Consider the following 24,968-nt stretch of genomic DNA (forward strand, 5'->3'; position numbering starts at 1 on the left):
ATTAAGTTATTAAAGAAAGAAGACAATTCGTTGTACCCAGTACCGTTCCCGACTCTTAATCCTTATCTGATTTTAAAAAATGTATTTGCTCCTTTTTCTTCCTACGTCCTTTTCCTTTTCTTTCCTCTCTTTTTTTTGGGCCGGCGTTTTTGTTGTTGTTGGGGGGGGAGGGGCCCCACCGCCCCCCCCCGGCTACGCGGCTGCGGTCAGATGAACATATTCTGATACCTTGTCCGCCCACGGAAACTTAGGGGTTTAAGGCAATAATTTACGGTCAGATAAGCATCCAGGGGCCCGCCTTAAGGCCCCTAGTGGGGTGGAGCGCTAGGGTGCGGAAACCCCGGCATCTCAGAAGTTTTAGGCATTTGATTACGGTCAGACAGATGAACATATTTTTATACCTTTTTTGTGACACTGGCAGGACACTGATTGGCGTGAGGTCCTGCGGGTGGAGCCCCCAGAAGCTCAAGAGTTTTAGGCACTAAATTACGGTCAGATGAGTATCAAGGGGTTCGCCTTAGGGACCTTGGTTGGGTCCAGGGGGCAGGGCCTCTGAAGCTCAGGGGTATTAGGCGTTTAATTATGGTCAGATGAGCATATTTTGTTGTGTCACTGGCAATTAACTATTCTTTCTTTCTTGCTCTCTTTCTTTCTATTTCTCTTTAATGTACTTTAAAAAAAAGTGTGGTGGGGGGGGGGGGGGGGGGGAGGCTGGAGGCTCCCGATCCCCGCCGTTTCGCGGGCCCTGACATATGTAGGAATCTCAGGAAGCATATCTGCCTGGCTGTAAATTCAGGAATTTATCATTTTACATCAAACGCATAAAAAAGTATAATGTACTAAAAAATGAGGAAAAATCTCGGAAAATTATGTCATTTCAGCATTATGTGTAAACCACCGTTATGGGGGGGGGGGGGGGGGGGAGCACTTTTTTGTTCTGGCCACGGAAATTGGAAAATTAGAAAAAAAAGAAAAAAAATCTTTCCTCTTTTTTTCCCTCCTTTTTTTCCCCAGGGGAGGGGGGGGGGGGGCCTGGATCCGCCACTGATACATACAACATCAAGGACGAAGATCGGATCACTCCAAAGCATATTTTTTCGACAATCGTTCAATGCACCCAGGCTTACAAGTTATTCTTAAGTCCCGGCCCCATGTACCATGATACTGAATCTTTTAAGACAATTTTGTGAAATCATCTTCTAATTGTTATCATCCCACGTTCTTGTTCCTTTTCCTTCATATCTCCCTAGCTCTCTCTCACCTCTTATCATTTATTTATTTCTTCATTTCTTCATTTATTCCTATATTTCTTTATTATCATTATTGTCATATATTGTCATTTAAAAAAAAAAGAAGTATACACCTGTACATCCTGTACATGTACATGTCCTAGTTAGATGTATTTAGTCAGATCTTGCAGAAATTGAGGGCGGATGGTGGCGGATTGCCCATTTTCCACATGCACTGGGGTTTTGCCATGCTGTTGTATGCAAATGCAGGTTCTTGTATTGTTTAATTTTAATTCTACACTTGGTGCTCCATAGTAATAATCAATCAATTATCAATCATGACCTCCCGGCGCCCTGGACGTGGTCGTGGACGCGGACGCGGACGTGGACGTGGTCGTGGTCGTGGAAGAGGGACTGGTATGTATTCTGCAATTAAGCAAAGATATACAGTTAGATATGTCTAAAAATCTAGAGATAAATGTACTTTCGTCTGACCTTACGAGGCGGATTCACCAGCGCGAAGTTTGTGTGCCTACTGACTCTAGTTTGCCCCCTAACTCCGGCGTGGAGAAACCCTACTAATAGGGTGTGCTAAACGAGGTTGTGTGCTAAAATCCTTCCCATAGAGATTGCACCCATCCCTATGCAGTCTATGTGCATTGCGCGGCGCTTGTTCAGAAAGGTATCCAAAGTTTGACCCGTAAGTGGAGATACCCTACTAAAACATACCCAAAATGAAGTAAATATTCATTAAATGTCCAATGATGAGTTAAAAGTCATTAGTTTTAGGCCTAGATCTAGACCTATGTTTATTACCTAGTCTATTTCGTGTCAATTTTCTTGTTATTTTTGGAGTTTTTTTCGGAAAAACAATGATATTAATAGACTTTTTCTCAAGTTTCACGGCAAACCGCTGCACAATACAATACCGACGGTGAGTTGCAGGCGGGCGCGCGCCTGTGTGAAGTTATCTAGACTACTGTAATGTCTCAGATCCTTGAGTGGCTTCGAATTTAAGTGCGAGAGGAACAGCCTACTTTACTTTTACCTTGTACCTTTTTTTTTTTTTACCCGAGATTCTGGAAGAATGCTGTGTTCTCAGCAGTCGGGCTTCCAGTTCAATTTCATTTTCTTCCTTCTCATAGTTGGGTGTCTTCTCGTTTAGTTTGTCTGGCTCAGTTCTGCTTCGGGTATTCTACTCATTTGGGGAGCAGAAACGCTTGTCCTTCCATACTCGATCCAGTCTGGCTTTAAAGGCATTCACCGTGGTAGCAGTGACTACTTCTTCAGGAAGTGTGTTCCAGTCATTGATGACAAGTTGGCTGAATGCATCTTGCCTAATCTTCGTTGAGCATCTTTGTTTTACTATCTTAAGCGCAAATTCTTCTTCTTCTTCTTCTTCCATTTTGAGTACAGACCTCTTTACAGAGTATTATCGTACTACTAGAGTAAAGGAGCCGGTAATCGGCCAGCTCCAGTTTTCGGCCGATTGGTTGGATGCAAGGTAAAATCCCTCTAAAATACATCGCATAATAGCATAACACATATCCCACACATACCATACCATGCCAGTGTCACTGAAGATTGTCAATGACAAGTGTCACTGTCCCTGATGACCTTGAGGTTGTGTGGATCAAGCTCCAGCCACAAAGACTTCCCCGCTCTGTTTCCATGGTGGTGGTTGCGGCAATATATCATCCTCCTAATGCCGCGACTGCTGACACCCTGATCGACCATTTGCTGCACTCGATGGACGCCATTGCATCTACACATCCAGAGACGGGTTTCATCTTGTTGGGGGACTACAATGAGTTAGACATTTTGACGCTAACCGCAAACAGGGGGTTCCGACAAGTTGTCAGTGTGCCAACAAGAGGTGACCAGATTCTGGACAAGATAGTCACCAATATGTCTGTCTACTATAATTCCCCAACAACTTTACCCCCATTGGGCTCCAGCGACCACCTTGCGGTTTCCTGGATCCCTACCCAATACTCACCGAAGCCCAATCGCACAAGAACTCGGATTGCAAGACCAATCAAAGACAGTGCTATTCGCGAATTTGGACAGATTCTCCAGAACTATGATTGGTCTCCAGTTTATCAAGCCGAGAACACGAACGACAAGTGCGATACGTTCTATTCCACACTTCTGCCATTGATTGATGAGTATTTCCCCTTAGTTGTTGTCAAATGCCACGACAATGACAAACCATGGATTTCCCCTAAGATCAAAGCCCTTATTGGTGCACGTCAGCAGGCTTTCACTGAAGGTTCGAACAAATGGAAGGGACTGACGAACAAAGTAAATAAACTAATCAAAGGGGCAAAATCTGAGTTCTATGTCGGACGCGTGCGTAAGATGAAGGAGAGCAATCCATCTCGGTGGCACAAGAACATCAAATCAATGGCAGGAAATAAGCCCAGACCACCTGCCATTGAGGTCGAAGGGATCGACGAGTCAGACCTCGCTGGTATTGCTAACACGATCAACAGGTTCTTCGTCAGCATAGCTGAAGACATCGGTAGACTCGATCTGACTGATCTCCCAACCTATCTCCCTGCTCTGCCGCTGCCTGTTATTAAACCTTGGGATGTCTACTGGGAATTGCAACATCTTAACAGACGGAAAGCTCCCGGTCCAGATAGCATCCCAGCTTGGATCATTTCCGAATTTGCGTTAGAACTGAGTAGCCCTCTTACGGCCATTTTCAATGGATCTATCAGAGAATCGGTGGTGCCACACTGTTGGAAACGTGCAATTGTGGTACCTATCCCCAAGACCTCCAAACCCACCATAGGAGACTTGAGACCGATATCGCTCACAGATCATTTCGCAAAGATCCTGGAGAAATTCATCTCAAAATGGCCGGTGGGTGACATTGGATCTGCGATTGACAAGTCGCAGTACGGCAATAGGAAGGGCTACTCGACTGCACATTATCTGATAGATATACTAAATACCATCCATCGGAATGCCGAAAATCCGAAAACGGTCACAACACTGGTGGCTACAGATTTCAGCAAAGCTTTCGACAGGATAGATCATGGACTAGCGGTTAGGAAACTACTCGAAATGGGGGCATCCCCGTCTTTGGTGGCATGGATTTCCAGCTTTCTTTCCAATCGAGAACAATGTGTGCGCTACATGTCACAGCTCTCTGAGTGGATGGAGATCTCAGCAGGTGCCCCACAGGGCACTCGACTTGGGCCGCTTATCTTTCTCTGCATCATCAACGACGTGTTCAAGGACAGTGATGTTCAGTGTTGGAAATACGTCGACGACCTCTCCCTACTCGAATGTAGGAAGGCAACGGATCAACCCAAAATCCAAGAAGTGATAAATAAACTTGAGAAATGGACCAAAGACAATAGCATGAAACTGAACCCTAGCAAATGTGTCGTCATGAACATTCAGTTCATGAGAAACCAGGCAATCGTCCCAAAGGTAAAAATTGGTGACCTGGAAATAAGTGAAGTACAACTAGTTAAACTTTTGGGTGTGTTTGTACAGGAAGACTTAAAATGGTCATATCATGTCACAGAAACGGTCAAGGCGGCAAGCATGAGGCTACACATAATGCGTATCTTGAAAGGTTTTCGGCTACCTGTTGACGATTTGAAAGTTGTGTATTGTTCGTACGTGCGCCCGAAAGTCGAATACTGCGCACCTGTGTGGCATTCAGGTCTGACTCGGGCAGACAAGAAACTGATAGAGAGAATTCAGAAACGAGCGTGTCGCCTCATGCTTGGCCAAAGATACACGAGTTATGATGATGCCCTCAATGTTCTTGACCTTCCCACACTGGAGGAGAGGAGGGAAAGGTTAACAAAGAAATTTGCGAGTAACCTCACAAAGGAAACGTCCCCCTTCTATCACTGGCTCCCCACTACGCGAGCTTCCCGCACTTCCCGCAACCTGCGCAACGCTGAAGACTATTCAGAAATAAAATGCAAAAATGAGCGCTACAGAAAGAGCGCACTCCCCTTCATTGTGAGGTTACTCAATTCAAAACTGGAATAATGTAAAGACAGATCTTTTGTTCTTAATGCTAAGCATTTACGTAAATCAAATTGTTATCTTATAGATGTGCTTGAATGAAAAATTATATTGTTTACTGAAGGTACATGTTTTGTTTATACGGATTATACTAATTTCAATATGGCATTACCAACCATATTCTCTATTAGCCAATAATAGGAAGTGAAACTATAATTTCTCCATTCGTCTTAGGTGAATTAGATGTCCATTTTGTTCTCCATATACATGTACCTTGCTCACATGACATTATAGGCCTACTTTGAAGCATGCAAAACAGATAATTTTTCTTTGCACTGATCATAATTTATTCAACTATTATATTCTTCCTATGAATTTTCTCAAGTCATATCATAAAACACTTATTTTTCCACATCCATTACCCACTTCTGTTATCCCACCATCAATATTCTTTGATCTAAGGTGTACCTATAATTGTTTGTTATGAATGTACTATTTTTAATGACTTTGTAATACTATTGTATTTTGTGCAGTATCCTTGTGTTATTACTTATGTAAATTGCACTCAATTCAGCCGAAAGGCTGCCATGTACAATGTTTTTTTATACCACAATAAATAAATTAATAAATAAATAAAAAAAATGTTTGTCTTAAATCTTTAGCAGAGGCGCACTTCTCAAAAGACGGTGAAGATGATAAGGCAACACAAGGCCAAAATATTTCTGCCATCTTGAAGGCCAAGGGACACATCAAATGCCCAAAGCCTGGGTGTGCAAGAAAATTTGTGAACAGGTATGGATATGAATACCATCTGGAAAGATGCGGAGTCAGTCCTGAAGATACAAAGAAATTCTACTGCCCTCTATGTCCTGAAAAGGTAAGAATATTTACAGGCTATCATTAGTCCCAGTCCTACTTGCCTTTATTTTCACTCAATCTTTGATCCAAAGTACCATGAAAGTATTTCTTGTCATTTAAACAAAATCTTAGTGAAAAGTCATACCTCATTTTCATAACATTTATATAACATGTATAATACTATTTTGATTTGAGGTACACATTCAACTTCAAAAGCGAAGATGTAGGATAGTTTTGAATGTTTCAATTACTGTTAAATGAGCAAGTATGAAGCTAATTTTATATTGGAAAGCAACTCTGTCTTGAGCTTGTAATGTCATTCAAGTTCACCGTACACGTACAGTCAACCTTGTATACATGTTGAACATGTCGATGAGAATAAAAAGTCCCAATTTTCATCATAGACTAATGTGTGTTAAATCTTTGTATTACTTACAAGAATCTTGTAAGTCGATTTATTAGCCCAAGTTGATCAAATTCCCAGGACCGTTCCAATGGGAAACACTAAATTTACATCTTCTGGTTTTGAATGCTGCAATAAACTTTTCAATCCAAAGTGGATTGGAATTTGGATAGAGATTTACGACCACTACCACAGTTATTGTGAAATTTTTCTTTGATTATCAAAATTCAGTATACATGGCCAAAATTTATTGACTCATTAGACTTTCCTTTTTCATGATTATTTTTAAATATATATTTAAACAAGTCCATCTTTTTCAAGTCCACATTGATGGTTTTGTTTCATTCATTAAAAAATAAATGTATATTGTAGGATCTACATGTACATGTAGCATGTAGCTCTCTCTCTCTCTCTCTTCTTGGTTCTCGTGCTGCTAGATTCCCATTGTTTATCTTGGACTCATGCTTTAGCATGTTATATGCGCCATTACCGGCAATGTACACACAACACACACACAGATAAAGGAATTTTGTATGCATGGATTTACACAATGAAGTGCATTTATATAAGCCTATGCAGTGTATATTGGTAAGTAGAATTTCTACGACTTACGCACAAGTTGAAGATTGCCTAAGTCAACGTATTTCACTTAGTCTTGCCGAGATCGACTCACGCGAGGTTATCTGTATGTCTATTGATTTATATGTTTTAACACGACCCATTTCTAATACAATGATTATCCTCTAGATATCTGACTACCACTCTGCATAACCTTTGAGATTTAGAGGTGTCTTTGTCAAGTGGTTTAAGTACTTGACTTGGAATGCAAAGGTCAAAGGTTCGATCCCGATATGGCCGTAATGTCTTTTGGAAAGGCATTAATCTACATTTGCCACTCCATACCCAGGAGAGAAATGGATAACTGGTAGGATGATGAAAGCCTTTTTGATGACCATATCACAGAAATACTCCCTAGAGCCCCATTAATAGAGAGGGTATCTTGTATTACGTGCTTTTAAAATCCAGATTATTAATGTTCATGAATTACTTTTGTATTCTAATGGTATATGAACCTAATTTATCCATTGCATAGGTTTACCTCAGCAAAGCTGGGTTGAGGCTCCATCAGAAATCAATTCATGAGCGGCCTGAAGCTGTGCCAGAGCCAGAGCAGCAAGAGGATGTTGGAGGACGTGGTCAACGCAAAGCTGCTCAGAAGTGAGTCTTGGGTGCTTTTGGACCATCAGTAGCCTATTGCTTTTTACATGTCTTAAGCCATATGATTTTTGATCTTTTTCTTCTGTGAAATCTATTGTATCATTGAGATTAAAGGAGTGGGTAAGTCACAAAACTGTAGGTCACAAGGTATGGAGTTTTAAACCTCAGCCAGGCACTTATATCCTGTGGTTTGGGCAAGACATTTAAATCTACGTAGTATGTGCCACTATGTGTAAATAAATGTTGTGGCTCAGCTGTAATTGTGAGAATGATTTCAAAGCACCATGAGCATCAGAGCATGATGGTCATATAAGAAGCCATCATATAATCTTTATATAGTCTATGCAGTCAAGAGCAGAAGTTAAAAACTAGACACACGCATATACATGTATGTTATAAAATTTCAACATGTGTACATGTATATATAATTGATGACATGTTTTCAGGAAACAAAATCATTTCCAGCCTGTATACATTTTAAATCAGTTTTTTAAATTTTTAAATGTTTAAATCAAATGTCTGATAAAGTCACATTAGTAGCATAAAAATGACTCATAGTGGTGTGAAAAAAGGGAACTCTTTCAACTTCATGAGGGTGTTTTTTTAAATATCTTATTTTTTCAGTTTCTTACAGTGTAACTTGGTACCCTAAACTACATGCCGGTACATGTAAAGTTAGTTTTAAAACAATCATTCGAGAAGGATAGTAGTCATGATAGATAAATATTGACACTACTTTGATTTAATATCAGATAATTCTACATGTTAACTGACTGCTTCTCATCTTGAGCTCTAGAAATAATAGTCAGATGATCATTTGATAGATAATGCATTTTATAATCGCCTTTAAGCAGCCTTTAATGGTTTCAACCGTGGTAAAGTAAAGAAATGTATTGGGGCAAATATAGAAGAAGAATTAAGAAAAGGACACACAAAGAATGGTTGTTCTAGTAGGCTTTACATTAAACATTTTCAGCAGGCCAATGATACTGCCTATCTGTTGGTCTCTTGTATGTTATAGTCAGCTGACCTGCCACAGCCAATTGTCTCATTTTACCTTTAATTTAATTTGATTTGATTTATGCACCTCTCTATACAGGGCAATGGCTCAGGTGAAGCTTTTGAGAGATGCAATTATTGATTCTACGGAGCGAGTAACAAAAAAAGGGTCTTTGAAAGTAAGTGTGAATATTGATAAATAAGCAGATAGATAAAATTGATAATTTGATGATCTGCACAATATACATTGACTAATGTGTGATGTGCTGACTCGATTTTGGTAAGTTTTAGGGAAGGATGTCTCACTGTCTGTACAGCATCAGGCTAGTTGTCTGTCCGTTTCAACTCTTGGCAGTGCATGGTGTTATCATGTATTGTGTTACTTTCTTCTGCATCTCCTGCTCTTGATCTTTATAGGGAATCGGCTGTACTCAACAAAGAATTTAACTTCATGTCATCTATTGTAAATTCAATAAATCTTTACCCTTAGTAGGCATAAAATATGAAATGATAGGTTTTATTCAGATAATTATTTCATGTTAAATTTGTCCCTTTTTTCGTTTCATATTCTATTCATTACAATTCAACAGTCTAAAAAAATGTTCTATCAATGTATTTGTCATGCTTGAAGGAACGTCAGAGAGAAAAGAGACAAGATGTCTTTATTCCAGAGGATTGTGAGTCTGACAATGATGAGGAGGAATATAAAGAAATTGATGATTCATCTGTTCGTAGGAGGGAAGGCAAGGTCCAGTTAAAAATCAATAAATATGGTGAGTTATGGAATATTGAACAGATAATCCATCTTGCAGGCCCTAGAAAAGTTGTTAAATGATGTGGCAAAGTACCATGCTCACTGAGGGTTGCAGTAAAGGAGTAATCCTTATTATTTCAGTCGATGAGACAAAATATTTTATTTTTTCAAATAGTGTCTTGAGTAAAAGCATTTGTATGTTGGTGATGTAAATCAATTACTGGAAGTATTTTCATTTACTCTGTGACATTTCACGAGTTCCTACTAGCTTCTTATGGCCAAATGTCATGGAGCAATTGTACTTCTAGTAATTGATTTATAACATCAACGATAATTCTCAACTTGATGAATCATAATATTCATTTTGTATTACAGTATGATTCACAAAAAGGGAACTCAGATTCAGCCCTAAATATCTTTGCACTCAGTACATACAGACTAAGTCTAAGATACTCACAATGTAGCCTGTAATATTTTCTTTACTTTGACACCTTGACAAATAAAAGGGATGTGATGGTAATTATATGGCAAGGAAAATTCCAAGCTATCAGATATTTGTGACGGAATCTTTTTTCTTTTATTCTCATTTTTGTCAAGTGATTATTTTGATCAATTTTTTTCTTCTTCAACATTTGTCTTTTGCTTTGTAGAAGTACATATCGCTTGAATGTACCAGTATTAGTTGTAAGACTGGTCTTTTTGTGCTCTACACACCCCCTCTGCCTTCCTTTGGACACTTTCTTGCTCTGTTTACCTCTTTCTATCGCTCATCTTCATGTGAAATTAGTTATCATTTATTATCATTTATCAGTTATTAAGATTCTCTTTTGCACTGTAAGTTTTACCAATTGTAACTGCCTCTGATTATTTCTATTTGTAAATTCATTTGTTAAATTTACACCACTCAATTTTTTGTTAACAAATGAACAATATCTTATTTCAATTTCAATTTTAATTTAGATTTGGATTCCTTTTCTTGTATTTTCAGATCTTGAGACATTTAATAAGATGTCATATGACCGGTAAGTAAACAGTGTATGGGCATATTCACATTAAAGATCATTTTGATATGATACAGTGTAGGGACTAGAATTTAAACTTGAATCTGTTACTTAGATAGACTAACCTACGAAAGGACATTTTTGAAATTGTTACTATAGTGTTGCACCTTCACAGTTGATATAATTATCACAAAATTTTCATGAAGAACTCTGGATCTTTGGTAATGGGAATAAATAACTTTGTTTCAAATTTTGTTCCGTCTTTGTTTCCAGCATTTTATTGGACAGGATGAGTTATATGTACATAATTTTTGCACCAAATATATTTGTTTGATCATTAAAAAAAAAAAAAAAAAAAAAAAAAAAAATAATGATAATAATATTAATATAATGTAGATTCCCATAATTTGAATCAGAAATGCCCTGTAGTTTCTGTTTTTTGTTACCCATACACATCAATGTGCCAATGCCAAATTTCTCAAAAATTAAAGGCTACATGGAATCTGATAGATCGATAATGAAAATGAAAAGGATTATTGAGAAACATTCAAAATATCTGTCATAGTGTAATGCGAAACAGGAAAGTTAGAAATGATAACGATAAGTAGTGAAACTGATAGGAAAAAACAAAACAAAAGAAACAGAAATACAGTGGATATGGAGCAAATTTAAATGGAAAACTGTTGCATATAGGAGATGATGTTTTGATTTAATTTGACATGTAGAACTTGTTTGAAAGATTTTCTTCATTTCTTTCCTTCTAAAATGCAAAGATGAACCAATTAGCAACATACAAAGATCACTAGGTAAAAGGTCATAGATATAATGTCAGCGAATACACAAGACATATTTGCCTCCTGTACGGTAATAGTTAATGTTTATATTACAGGAGTATGAATGGACAAAGAAAGTGATTGCAAAGTTAAACATCATATCAATAGTGGCTTGGTTCTGGTTTACTCAATTCCAGCTCTCTTTCCCAGTGAAGGAGCAGATGTTCTTTTTATACATTACACCCAACAAGTATCATTTTGATGCATGAAGACAACTTGCCTTCATGAAAATGATTTTAAGATGTGTTCATATCAGTAAAATAACCATATGTGGAATAACCCATGGAACTTATCTTAGGAAACATATTTAGTTATTGTCACATGGTATGAAAACTGCAACATAGAGTGTATCAGGTAATGAAACTTTCAGGTTGTACATTTAGATAATTTCTGAGTTGGTAGATTATTTTGGACGTTGTAGATGTCAGGAATGTAGTTGTATGAAATTGCTTACTGGTACACAAAATTATCTCAGACACTGAATACTTGTACATGTAAATTGTGCCTGACCAATATGAATCATTTAGATGATGCAAGATTCATTATTTTCTCTTTCATTTTCAGCCACTTTGAGAGACTGTGTTCAATGCAGGAAATATTATTTCATGATCTGAGGAGTACAGTGTCCACATGGCCTCACATTTCTAAAAGGTATTTTCTTCTAATATTTGTCCATTTTTTTATACCCCTTTGCATTCTACTCAATCTGACAGCAATTTGATTTGGGAAGAAGTTGTAGTATCATGAGATATGAAAATTTCATTAAGAAGTATATTTCAGACTGATGCTTATATATACTGATAAATACTGATATAAACATTCAATTTCAGACTGATGCTTATATACACTGATACATACTGATATGTATTCACACTGCCAGGCATTATAGTCCTCTCGGTGTGAGAAAGTGTAAAGTTGGTTTTAAATTGGAGTCAGTCTTCTGACTTGTCTGATGGCATTATGGTTTCCAATTGATCAGGTCTGATATTGTAGTTGTGATTTTACTATTCACATGACTATTAGGATCCTCAAGTAGGATGATTTTACATGTTTAAAGTTTCTGTATCTAATGATAATTCTATATGTTCCCAAATTGGATTGCAGTTAAGTTGTATATGTGGTAGGATTAAATCTGTTTTTTAAATTACACCAAAAGCTACCTTCTCAAAAGAAAATGAAATTTTGTGTGTTTTGCAATCAAACTGCTGGCCATGGTCAAGCAATATTCAATTAATGTGCAAAATACATCATTGAAATTGAAATTGAAATCCTAGCTCTGTGGTTAGTTAGTTAAACTATCCTTTCAGTATGGGAGGGAACTGGGAGTGATCTTTGAAATCACAAGCCACGTATCTCTAAAAATCCAACCTAATATCAGAAGTTAATTATTAACTTGTTTAATCATTTTCCTAGCATTAGGAAACAATTTTATAGGGTGCAGGAGAAGGGACAGAATGTATAAATCACTCAAAAATGACACCTCCACAAGTTATGCTCAATATTAAAACCAAATCCTGTTTGAGTTTCACAGTGTGATGTAGCATCATAACAGTGTGCTTTCTTTCTTCAAATCCATGAAATTTAAAGGACACGATAAGGATTTGTTTTCTTTCTGTAATGAATCGGGGATAAAAGTAATGATAATGATAATGATAATAATACTAATAACAACATTAGTAGTAGCAGTAGTAGTAGTATTCATCATCATCCTATCATTTTATTTATCAGTGCTGCAATGTCTTGTGAGAGTCTTGTAAAGATGAACCAATCTCACCAGCATGTAGAGAAGGACATCCAATCTCACCAACATGTAGAGAAGGACATTCAGACAAGTGTTGGAAGTATGACATCATTACCAGTATACAGTGCGACTGAGATCCAGGATGAAGAAGGTAATATTGAATGCCTGTTTGTCCCTGTTGATGTATGTACTTACAGTACTGTGCAAGAAGATTACACAACAGAGTAGTTAAGTTGCAACTTACTTATAGTGTATCATGTTTATATTGAGCAAAGTGGTAATAGACTGACCAAGGAATGAAGAAAACATGGGCAAATGATTAAAGAATAGAAATACAAACATACACATGCACAACACTTCTGCATTAGTGTTATGTTTTAGCTGTACGATTTGTAGTACATTGTTCAAAGTATGAATTCTTTTATTATGATTATTATAATTATTTGTGAAGTAATCTCTCATAATGAAATTACTATTTTGATAAATCACCTCTTCAGTCAAATGTGACCACAGGGTCTCGATCGAGCTATCAAATAAAAGAAATGTATTAATATTAATGGTTCTAACAAAGATATGTTTCATACATGTCTGTCTATTTTTTTTGTGCAGATGGTAATCTGCCTCACTTTGCATTTAATATTGGAGGAGTTGTGCGGAGTGTAGCATGGTGCCCTGTCCCAATAAGTGAGGACTGTGCAGATCAATATGCTGCATTTAGCCCGTACTGCAGCAATTACCAGGTCCCTCAAGCTTTGCTGAGTCAAACTGGTCCAAGTTTGATTCAGATATGGGGATTTGGACCACTACACAACCAAAGGTGTGTGTGCTATTATTTACATTTCGCTACAATGACTTTAGACTGAATTGTATTGTCACATTAAAACAATGCTACCATTTTTGCCTACATTGGCATCATCTATTTCAACAATTAATTACAAATTAATTTATGAGCCAGTTTTCTTTGCTGGCTTCATCAAGTTATATTTAAGACTTGTATATATTTCTTATGTGACAGTGGAAAACCTGATCTGAAGTTTAGCATTGTTCACAATGCTGGAAATGTTCATGCGCTGAAATGGTGTCCGTCTGGGTGCTGGGACAATCCTTGTACTGTGGAATCCAGTGAAGAGCTATGGGATAATCGCCTTGGTGTCCTTGCAGCTGCATGCTCTGATGGTTGTGTGTTGATATATAGTGTACCTCATCCTACTGAAGCTCCTGAAGGTCAATCATCATCTCAACCACTACCCAAAGGTAGGTACTCCTAGTTCTACAGAAGGAATTTCTCTCAAATTTTGTGTGATTATATTCAATTTGTGGATATATTAACTGCATTTCCCTCAATAGTGCACACATCTTTGGATCTCAATTTGTTGCTTATACTCAGGCTTCTATCTACGAGGAATGCATATTGATACAAACTTAAAGATGAAGTTGAGTTCTGGTCATGCGATTGCATTGTGAAAGAAACGGTGGGGAATCGACCAGAAAAGGTTGATCATCTAGCATATAAGAATTTGTGTGTATTGCAAGGTTCTGGAATCGTCAAAATTATAAGAAATTGGCCAAGTCTTGGTAAAGTTACAAACACTGTACACATAAAGATGTATATGGGACTACACGAACACGTGGCGTAAAAAACCTACCCCCCGAGTTTTACGATGTACATGACATATTTAGAAAATGAAGGCATTTGAAGAGCCATGCTTTTCAGGGAACATGTCTCATGTGATGTTCTTCCACACTTGCATAATAAGAATGATAACGCTCACAAATTATTTTTCACCTCTTCCCAGAACTCATCCTTCTCTTTAATGTATGCACAAAATATTTTGTGCACAAAAAATTATCAATATTCAAGTACATCACAAATTTACTTTAAAAAAAAGGAAAAATGATTACCGGTATACTTAAATTTCTATCCCTTTGTTTTCATTTTTACATTTCACCTTTTTTACATGAATTATTATAGTGAATTTCATTGCCTGCAGGGAAATTTCATACTATTGAGTGTAGGAATAGGTGGGGACAATACACTGTGATGACAATGTACGTCTTCAATTAACTTTTGAGAAACTGTTTGTTTGTTTGTACCCAGCAGTGTATGAAACTGTTTGTTTGTTTGTACCCATCAGTGTATGAAACTGTTTGTTTGTACCCATCAGTGTATGAAACTGTTTGTTTGTTTGTACCCAGCAGTGTATAAAACTGTTTGTTTGTTTGTACCCATCAGTGTATACAACTGTTTGTTTGTTTGTACCCATCAGTGTATGAAACTGTTTGTCTGTACCCATCAGTGTATGAAACTGTTTGTTTGTTTGTACCCATCAGTGTATGAAACTGTTTGTTTGTTTGTACCCAGCAGTGTATGAAACTGTTTGTTTGTTTGTACCCAGCAGTGTATGAAACTGTTTGTTTGTTTGTACCCAGCAGTGTATGAAACTGTTTGTTTGTTTGTACCCAGCAGTGTATGAAACTGTTTGTTTGTTTGTACCCAGCAGTGTATGAAACTGTTTGTTTGTACCCAGCAGTGTATGAAACTGTTTGTTTGTTTGTACCCAGCAGTGTATGAAACTGTTTGTTTGTTTGTACTCATCAGTGTATAAAACTGTTTGTTTGTTTGTACCCAGCAGTGTATACAACTGTTTGTTTGTTTGTACCCATCAGTGTATGAAACTGTTTGTTTGTACCCATCAGTGTATGAAACTGTTTGTTTGTTTGTACCCATCAGTGTATGAAACTGTTTGTCTGTACCCATCAGTGTATGAAACTGTTTGTTTGTTTGTACCCAGCAGTGTATGAAACTGTTTGTTTGTTCGTACCCATCAGTGTATGAAACTGTTTGTTTGTTTGTACCCAGCAGTGTATGAAACTGTTTGTTTGTACCCAGCAGTGTATGAAACTGTTTGTTTGTTTGTACCCAGCAGTGTATGAAACTGTTTGTTTGTACCCAGCAGTGTATGAAACTGTTTGTTTGTTTGTACCCAGCAGTGTATGAAACTGTTTGTTTGTTTGTACTCATCAGTGTATAAAACTGTTTGTTTGTTTGTACCCAGCAGTGTATACAACTGTTTGTTTGTTTGTACCCATCAGTGTATGAAACTGTTTGTTTGTTTGTACCCATCAGTGTATGAAACTGTTTGTTTGTTTGTACCCATCAGTGTATGAAACTGTTTGTTTGTTTGTACCCATCAGTGTATGAAACTGTTTGTTTGTTTGTACCCATCAGTGTATGAAACTGTTTGTTTGTTTGTACCCATCAGTGTATGAAACTGTTTGTTTGTTTGTACCCATCAGTGTATGAAACTGTTTGTTTGTTTGTACCCAGCAGTGTATGAAACTGTTTGTTTGTTTTGTACTCATCAGTGTATAAAACTGTTTGTTTGTTTGTACCCATCAGTGTATAAAACTGTTTGTTTGTTTGTACCCATCAGTGTATGAAACTGTTTGTACCCAGCAGTGTATAAAACTGTTTGTTTGTACCCAGCAGTGTATGAAACTGTTTGTTTGTTTGTACCCAGCAGTGTATAAAACTGTTTGTTTGTTTGTACCCAGCAGTATATGAAACTGTACCAAGTCTAGTTCTATGGCCTGGAAGAGATGGGGATAAAGGAGGCAGCTCATTTGGTCCATGCTTATGTCTTGATTGGCAACAAAGAAAACCACATTCTACGATAGCTGCTGGTTATTCTTGTGGTAAGTGTAGAATGTGGAAAACCAAGAAGATCAAATAGAATATTAATAACAATACTTACAGCTGTTAATGCAGAATGTAAGAGGGTTGGGATGTGCGGGCGAGGGGAACTGACTGATCAACTCAAAATCAATATTATGCTTGAAAGGAAATGCTGTAAAATTATATGCCTTTAGTATGCAAGCAATTCATCATGCCAAATGTTAACTTTTCTCGAGATATGTATTTCTTGAAATGAAACTAGGTGTTCAAAGAGACATCAGATAAATCAATGGTAGGCCTACTTTAGCACTGCATCACAGTCAACCCAGTCCAAGTGATTTAACTAGCGTCATTCAAAGCAGTGTTTATTTGTATACTATTGGTCCTTCGTCCTTCGTTGATTGATGTGTTTGACTTCAAGAATCAACTCTTACATATTCTCAATCAAAAGCATTCATTATTCTTCAGTGATTCCATTACACATTGTGCATGCAGACGTAATACTTCATGAATATATATTTGTGTGCCCTTCTTTTTTCAGGCTTGATTGCTATTTGGAATGTAAGTGTACAGTCATCTACCCCGATCAGACAATCTAACACAGATGGCTCTATCACTCTTCTTCCAACCCAAGTTTTTACTGCACATACTGGTCCCGTTTTGACCATTTCTTGGTCCCCTGCTGGTAGGTTTTACTCTTTGGATTAAGAATTAATGCAAAGATTTCCATCAAATTCAACAACATTTTAATATGGATTTTAAATTATTGATATGGTTCAAAAGCTCAGATACAATAGGTAACTGGTAATAAAGGTGAACAAAATTTGGAAATATCTAGTTACAGTAGTAACTTGAGCATAAGTGTTTTCATTCTAATTTCTTGGCTCTAACTTGGCTCAAGTGTGTATTAGCTAGAAAATTAACCGGATTGATTTTAGGTCACTGAAGAACACAGTTTACAGGGTCATGTAATGTAAAAATGTTATAAAATATTGTGTTACCATAATAACTTAGAAACCCTTTGGTAGATTGTAATCAAATATTCATCAAAAAGGCATAATTATCAGAAGATGAACAGATAAGATACAGGGTTTAATAGGTCAGAGGGCAAAGGTCATAGTGTCATAAAAGTATAAATAAATTGAGAAGTATATCTTTCCTTTATATTTTCACTTTTATGGATTCAGTGGACCTGGTGGAGTCATCAACAGGATGAAAATATTTACAAAACAAATAAATAAACAAATCATGAACATTCAAAGGAAGAAAGAGTATGGAAGTACTGAGTAGCGGTGATCTGAATACAGCTTATGATATTTATCTTCATACAGAATTCTATACGTAATTCGTTGATGAATCTGGAGGTCATAGATGGAGGGATATTTATGCTATGTCCTCCTACAAAATCAAAAATTTTGAGCTTGAATTAAACCTTTATGAAATATTTAGCATTTGTGTTTGGTTATAGATAACAATTTGATGTGTAGCAGTGGTCGTAATAGAATGTTGCATTTCTGGGATATTCATGAACCTGGCATTCCTGTGTTGAGTCAGATGTATCCTAATGCTCTACAGACTTGTCAATGGCTGTCTCACTATAGTGCACTTCTTACTGTCGAGGATGGACACATTCAGAAAATGTAAGAATTATTATTATATTGACCTAATTGTACTATAGTAAAAAAAAAAAGTCTTGTACACAAAGTGATGAGTAATATGTTTGAGGTTTACTAGTGAGACTTGTAGACAGTTTGTGTAACTGGGACTAAATTGAATGACACATTGTGATTGGTAGACAGGAATAACAGGAATAACAGGAATTTTGTTAAGCTTGGGTTAACTTTATTCTGTCCAGTGTTATTATATATTACATTTAACCCTGACATATGTGGAAGGGTGCATGCAATATGTACAATCAAACAAGAATTTCATCCAAACCAGTGAAAGATTATTATTGAGTTAAATTCCCTTAAATTGTTTATTATTTGGTTGAATGATATGTTTCACTCAAACAAAAATAGCAATGTGTACCAAATAGAAATTGTTTGCTTTATGCTGATAAACTTGAATAAATGAGTGATGATATGATGATAGAAATGATTGAAGTTTAAAGATCTTTTTTGTTGATATTTGTAGCATTCTTCAAGATGTCTCCTCCATCTCTACTCCACCAATTCCAATCTATTGTCAACAGAACCATGTCTTGGTAAGTCATTGCTCTATTGTGTCTTTGTTATATTTCCCCCCTTAATGCCTCCACATAGAAGTACTGATTCTAATTTGCCTTTGTAATATTTCCCCCCTTAATGCCTCCACATAGAAGTACTGATTCCATTGTGTCTTTGTAAGACCTCCCCCCTTAATGCCTCCACATAGAAGTACTGATTCCATTGTGTCTTTGTAAGACCTCCCCCCTTAATGCCTCCACATAGAAGTACTGATTCTAATTTGCCTTTGTAATATTTCCCCCCTTAATGCCTCCACATAGAAGTACTGATTCTAATTTGCCTTTGTAATATTTCCCCCCTTAATGCCTCCACATAGAAGTACTGATTCCATTGTGTCTTTGTGAGACCTCCCCCCTTAATGCCTCCACATAGAAGTACTGATTCTAATTTGCCATATCATGCAATACAGCGGTCTTCCTAGGGTCAATGGTTATGATAAAGCAATTTTTGAAATGACCCTTCACAAGAAAATGCTTGTACCTAGTATTCATTTTTATCTCTTTTCAGGATGTGACATACTCAGAATGGTTGAACTATCTCGTAGCAACAGATATTTCAGGCAAGATTGAACTCTGTGAGATGCCTAAAAGATTGCCAATCTCTTCTAAGCAGCGAATTAAGGTTAGTAATCCGGTTCTGTTTTCATTTTTTTTGGAGAATTCTTTTAATCAAATACTTGAAAGAAATGATTAAATATAGCACGTCAATTACCCTTCCTTTCTTTCTGATTGTTTTTCATCACAGATGGTGTCAGTCCGGAGCCCATGTATAAACCATGCTTCATCAGTACTTAGCAACATGGATGCCATTTACAAGGTACATGTTTTAAATATCTGTTCTTGCTGATATATAGTTTTATGCCTGTTTTCAGACTGTCCATCCGGCTGTCTGTCCATCCCGCATTATCGTTATTGCGATTTCTCTAAACCACTTAAGGTATGAGCTTCAAACTTAGTGATAGTATGTATCACCCAGAGACGGATCCAGGGGGGGGGGGCACAGGGGGCACATGCCCCCCCCCGACCAAAAAAAATAAAAAAATTAACTACCTCCCCCCCCCCCCCGCTGAAATTTTTTAATTTTTGGGACCAAAAATATATATATATATACATATTTATATATATATATGTCCTCTTACCCCCCCCCCCCCCCCCTGCTTATTCAGTGGCTGGCTGAGTCGATGCAATTTTTTTTGGGACCAAAAAAATATAAATATACTGATTCCCCCCCCCCCCCCCCCCCCCCCCCCCCCCCCCCCCCCGGTAAGAAATTCCTGGATCCGCCCCTGTCACCATAGAAAGACACTCTGCTTAGATTTTGGAGTAAGTAGGTCTAAGGGCAAAGAGGTCAATTTATGAAAATTATAGGTATTAACTTGATTATCGTGATATCCCAAGAACCACAAGAGGTATAGGTGTCAAACCTGGTAATAGAGTTAGAGTACCATTGGAAGACAAACTGATTTGGGGGGTAAATACATGTGGGTGAAAATTCAAAGGTCATAAGAGTCTATTTCCATGAAATCTCTGTGTTTTAGCCCTGTTATCCCAATGTACATTTATCGAGTATGATTTGAGCCATGAACTATAGTGATTAAAACACCAATACCAATTAGTTTGCATCATCACAGTGAGACAAATTGATCAGATTTGGGGGTGTAAAAAATTAGAATTTTGAATGTCAACAAGTCAATTATAATGAAATCAGGACCCCCCCTCCCCCCACCCCTGGCTCCAATAGGCAGGGTTAAGTTGCTGATGTATATACATGCCTTATTTATTTACACTATTTTGTTTATATAAGTCTATTTGGATGGAACACTTCGTGTAATGAAATTGACATCTCTCACAAGATTTGCATTACATAGATTTGTAAAATGCAACCAATTTTGTACACAGTTGCAATGGAACCCTAACAAAGCATCATGTAGATGGTTACTAGCTGGTGGAGAATCTGGCCTTGTTCAACTCTTTCATGTTCCATCTCAAGTTTAATACAGGGAGCAAATACATGTGAGTAGAATGGATCCTTCAATCACTTAATATATGTGTATTTACATTTTATACAGTAAGTCACAGTGAAAGAGTTAATTCATGTGAGATGAACTAATCTCACAGTACTTCATAGTGGCCGGGCATGCACACAAAGCTGCGTATTTGTTTTAAATCTTCCTTTAGCGCCTTGGTACATAATAGCATTGATAGCACATGTCACTTCTAATTGCTTTTACTTCAGGAGGTAACAACTCAAAACACAAAGAAATGACCCCCCCCCCCTTTTTTTTGGGGGGGGGGGGGCTATATTAACTCTACTTGGGATTTCTATAAGGTCACAGAGGCCAATAATTAGAATATCATACCAAGAGAGGAAAACAAGATAAGTCATACAGTTATTAATTTCTTTTGGGAGGGGGGGGGGGGGGGGGGCAGTTATGAATAATGACAAGCCACACCTCTGATACATCTTAGCTAATACGTTTGATGTTATGATTACATCCAATGTCACTGTATGTATTTGTGTAATTTATTGGCAAAGAAAAAAACTACATATCTTAAATTGCCCTGTGTTAAAACATAGGTAAACTAACACAATTTTCTTGCTTTATTTCTTTTATAGTACACACTATTAATATCTTTAGATATCATGTATTCTGTATTTGCTAAGATTTTGTGGATGAATACAAAGTCTGCCACTCTGTTACTGATTTTAGCCAATAATTATTCCTTTGTAATGTTGACAAATATATACTGGTTTATACAACACCTACGTGGATCCTTGTTATTTGATTGGAGGATTGTTGGTCACATGATATTCAATAGATTTTCTATTGCACGGGCGTGCATTTTTGGATATATTCGCCGTGCATTTTTGGTTATATGCAGACTGCGTACCTTTCTGCCGTGCGCGTATCCCTGCGTGTATCTGACGCGAAGGCAATCTGAATGTAATCGAGAATGCTTGACTCCAACTTTAATTTATCTTAAATATGAGGAGTAAAGCATAATTTGTTGCTTATCATTCTATTAGATATTCTTCGATGTTGTATAAAACAAATAATGAATGTTTTTCATTGGTTCAAATAGTGCGAATATTTTCATTCGTTGAAAGATTAACGTTAATTCTATTCAACTCGGCTGACGCCTCGTTGAATAGAATTGTCATAACCATTCATTATTTGTATAATATTGTTTTGCTCTCCTCTTTATTTCTTTATATGATGTAATGATATAAAATGTAGTACAGTTAACACCAGACCCATCTTGTCTGTGTTGGTTGAATTTCTAAGCAATTTTGGACTAAGAATGCATGCCATACAAAATTTAACTTCAAATTATATCCCTTGTTTAAAGCTTTAGAAGCTCTGATCTGCACTATTATTTTCACTGACTATTTGTATTTGACAAGAAACTTGAGGCATGTTATTATTTTGTGCATTTGATAGTCATATTTTTGTTGTTTATTCTTTACTTATTTGTACAGGGTCTGAGCATGATGGAGAAGGTCAGTGCCGGGGATGAAATACTTGGAATATATTGCGTGTACTTTGAAGTCTTTTCGATTCTCTTTTGATCTTCACACTGGGAAAGTCTTAATTTGTTGCTTGTTGAAATGATGGAAGAGTTTTTCATATACCTACTTTTGGCACCTTCAGTACCTGAAAATATGTGTAGGGGTGGTGCAGCAAGATATGCAAAATGTGTTCCAACAACCAACACTCTAAATAATGTTACTGTATTCAAATTAAGGTATGAGCTTTGAATATTACTTCTACAAAGAGACATTGCAGCTTGAATACACTCTTAGTATAAACATTAAAATGACTTGAGTATTGTAGTCAACGCAATAGTACCCACTTGCCTAGAATAGATTGCATACAGAACCCAAGTCCATCGTGGGCTAGATTGCATACAGAACCCAAGTCTATATTGGGCTAGATTGCATACAGAACCCAAGTCCATATTGGGCTAGATTGCATACAGAACCCAAGTCCATATTGGGCTAGATTGCATACAGAACCCAAGTCCATATTGGGCTCCTTTCACAGGGTGGGTATCCTATATTTTCTTCAAGTAATTTGCTTGAGGTTGATTTCATACATTCTAGCTGTACACATACTATTTTTTTTCAGGTGATTGTTACATTTTAAGGTTTGGTAACTGTATTTTAAAATGTATGAAAAGTAAGAAAAGATAGTGTTGATTTCAATTAACAAACTAAAATGTAGTACAGAATAGTCTTTAACAAGTCACAACTTCACAAATTCATTAGATGAAATCGAGGGCTACACAAGAAATAAATAAATTGTATGTGTCATTTTGCAATTATTGGGTAATATCGCCTGTAATTTCACGCTTATTTTTGGTGTTAAGAGACCAAAAAAAAAAGCAGAGGTCAACACTGAATATTCAAAGGCAGCTCTTGATGTAAACACTGCTTGTCACTGACTGAATTATACCCTTATTAATGATTACCATTGCATTTGAGAGAGGGTAAACTATAGCCTACATGTACGTCTGATGATGCGATGAGTCTTTAGGTAATACATCACTGTGTTTACCGAGAGTCCTTTTCAGGACACCTCAATCCTCCCTCTCTCTCACATGGTGCATCCGCAAGCCTACTGTATATCACTGTGTTTGTTGACATGTCTATACTGCATTCTTGTAATAATAGTTTTCTAGTATCATAACAGTAATGATATTGGTTTTAATTTATCTACATATATTGAGGTTGAATGTGTGTATTTCCCACCTAATAGGATCTCTGTTACTAAATTATTTGAAACTGAAGGGCATTCTTGGGTGGAATGTAAAACCAACTAAGTGGATGAGATAGTATGTTTATAATAATCACATGATACAAGATAATCAGACTATGATCCAATGCCATTGTCATATAAAAAATAAAGGTAAAGGGTGTGTGAAAAAAAATATCTGCATAAAGCAATAAAATAGTCTGGTTATGATTATAATGTGCATGCAGCAGAATAGAGACATTTCAGTGTTACAATTTTGTATCTAAACATGACATTAAACAAAGGAAAAGGGAAAAAATGTCTACATTTTGATATAAAAATCAGTTTTTCAAAAGATTAAAAGACCTGTTGATCTTATTGTATAATCCTATGGTCCAGTTTCTTAGTATTGTATTTGTCAAAGTGTCATGGTATAGGAGTGCCAAGGGGGGGGGGGGGGGTAGGATAAGATTGCCTCCCCTTTGATTGGCCAATAATGGTTGGTAATGGGTAAAAGGTGTAATAAGAGAAAGGGGAAGAAGGAGGTGGAATAGAAAAAAGAAAAGAGGGTGAGAGAGGAATGGAGAGAGAGAGGGAGGGGAGAATGTTTTGTTTTTTTTTTGGGGGGGGGGGGGCGTTGATTTGAAGTGTGCAATATATTCAAGAATAGACCATAGTTTAATTTGGGATTTAGGTCTTGAACAAAGAGTTATCATGGTTGAGAGATAGAGGGGAACACGATTCGTTGTACAGTTCTCGACTCTTAATCCTCGTCTGAATTCAGTTTTCCCCCTCCCGCGCAAAGCGCGGAAGCTTTTACGATTCATTAAATCATTAGAGAAAGAAAACGATTTGTTGTTTTACTGTTCTCGAAAATAATACTCGTCTGAATTTAGGTTTCCCCCCTCCCGCGAGATTTTTACGTTTCATTAAATCATTAGAGAAACAAGACGATTCGTTGTACCGTTTTCTACTCTTAATGTTCTCCTTTTTCTTCCTACGTCCCCAAAAATCAGGGGTTTTGGGCAATAAATTACTGTCAGAAGAGCTTCTAAGGGCCCGCCTTAGGACCCAAGGTGGAATCCAGGGGGCAGAGCCCCCGGAAGCTAAGGGGTTTTAGGCATTTAATCTTGGTCAGATGAGCATATTTTGATGCCTCATTATTTTTTGACACTGGCAATTAACTATTCTTTCTTTCTTGCTCTCTTTCTTTTTTATTTCTCTGAATGAACAGTCATCATGGGGGGGGGGGGGGGGGGGGAGGTGGGACCTCGAGGTTCCCGATCCCTGCCGT

The 24,968-nt window shown here is 37.1% G+C and overlaps 1 protein-coding gene across 5 annotated transcripts; it reads left to right on the forward strand.

Moving 5' to 3' along the window:
• Positions 1-1,519: 1,519 nt before the first annotated feature.
• On the forward strand, positions 1,520-24,065 carry LOC100891622 (general transcription factor 3C polypeptide 2). Of its 5 annotated transcripts, none has more exons than XM_003728472.3 (18): positions 1,522-1,646; positions 5,891-6,105; positions 7,583-7,707; positions 8,807-8,885; positions 9,338-9,479; positions 10,449-10,482; positions 11,859-11,945; positions 13,023-13,186; positions 13,645-13,852; positions 14,051-14,289; positions 16,594-16,731; positions 17,253-17,396; positions 18,180-18,351; positions 18,848-18,917; positions 19,447-19,560; positions 19,684-19,755; positions 20,838-20,951; positions 22,420-22,529. In XM_003728472.3, exons 1-17 carry the CDS (start codon positions 1,568-1,570, stop codon positions 20,931-20,933), a joined length of 2,178 nt encoding a protein of 725 aa, XP_003728520.1. In that variant the 5' UTR covers positions 1,522-1,567; the 3' UTR covers positions 20,934-20,951; positions 22,420-22,529. The 5 variants fall into 5 exon arrangements, 4 of the variants coding, with proteins under 4 accessions (XP_030827831.1, XP_030827830.1, XP_003728520.1 ...); XM_011664420.2 differs by having other exon boundaries at positions 1,544-1,646; positions 5,894-6,105; XM_030971970.1 differs by lacking the exon at positions 20,838-20,951 and having other exon boundaries at positions 1,521-1,646; positions 22,420-24,065.
• Positions 24,066-24,968: the final 903 nt, after the last annotated feature.

Source organism: Strongylocentrotus purpuratus, unplaced genomic scaffold (assembly GCF_000002235.5).
Source record: "Strongylocentrotus purpuratus isolate Spur 01 unplaced genomic scaffold, Spur_5.0 spur5_scaffold_6, whole genome shotgun sequence".
Classification (NCBI taxonomy): Eukaryota; Metazoa; Echinodermata; class Echinoidea; order Camarodonta; family Strongylocentrotidae; genus Strongylocentrotus; species Strongylocentrotus purpuratus.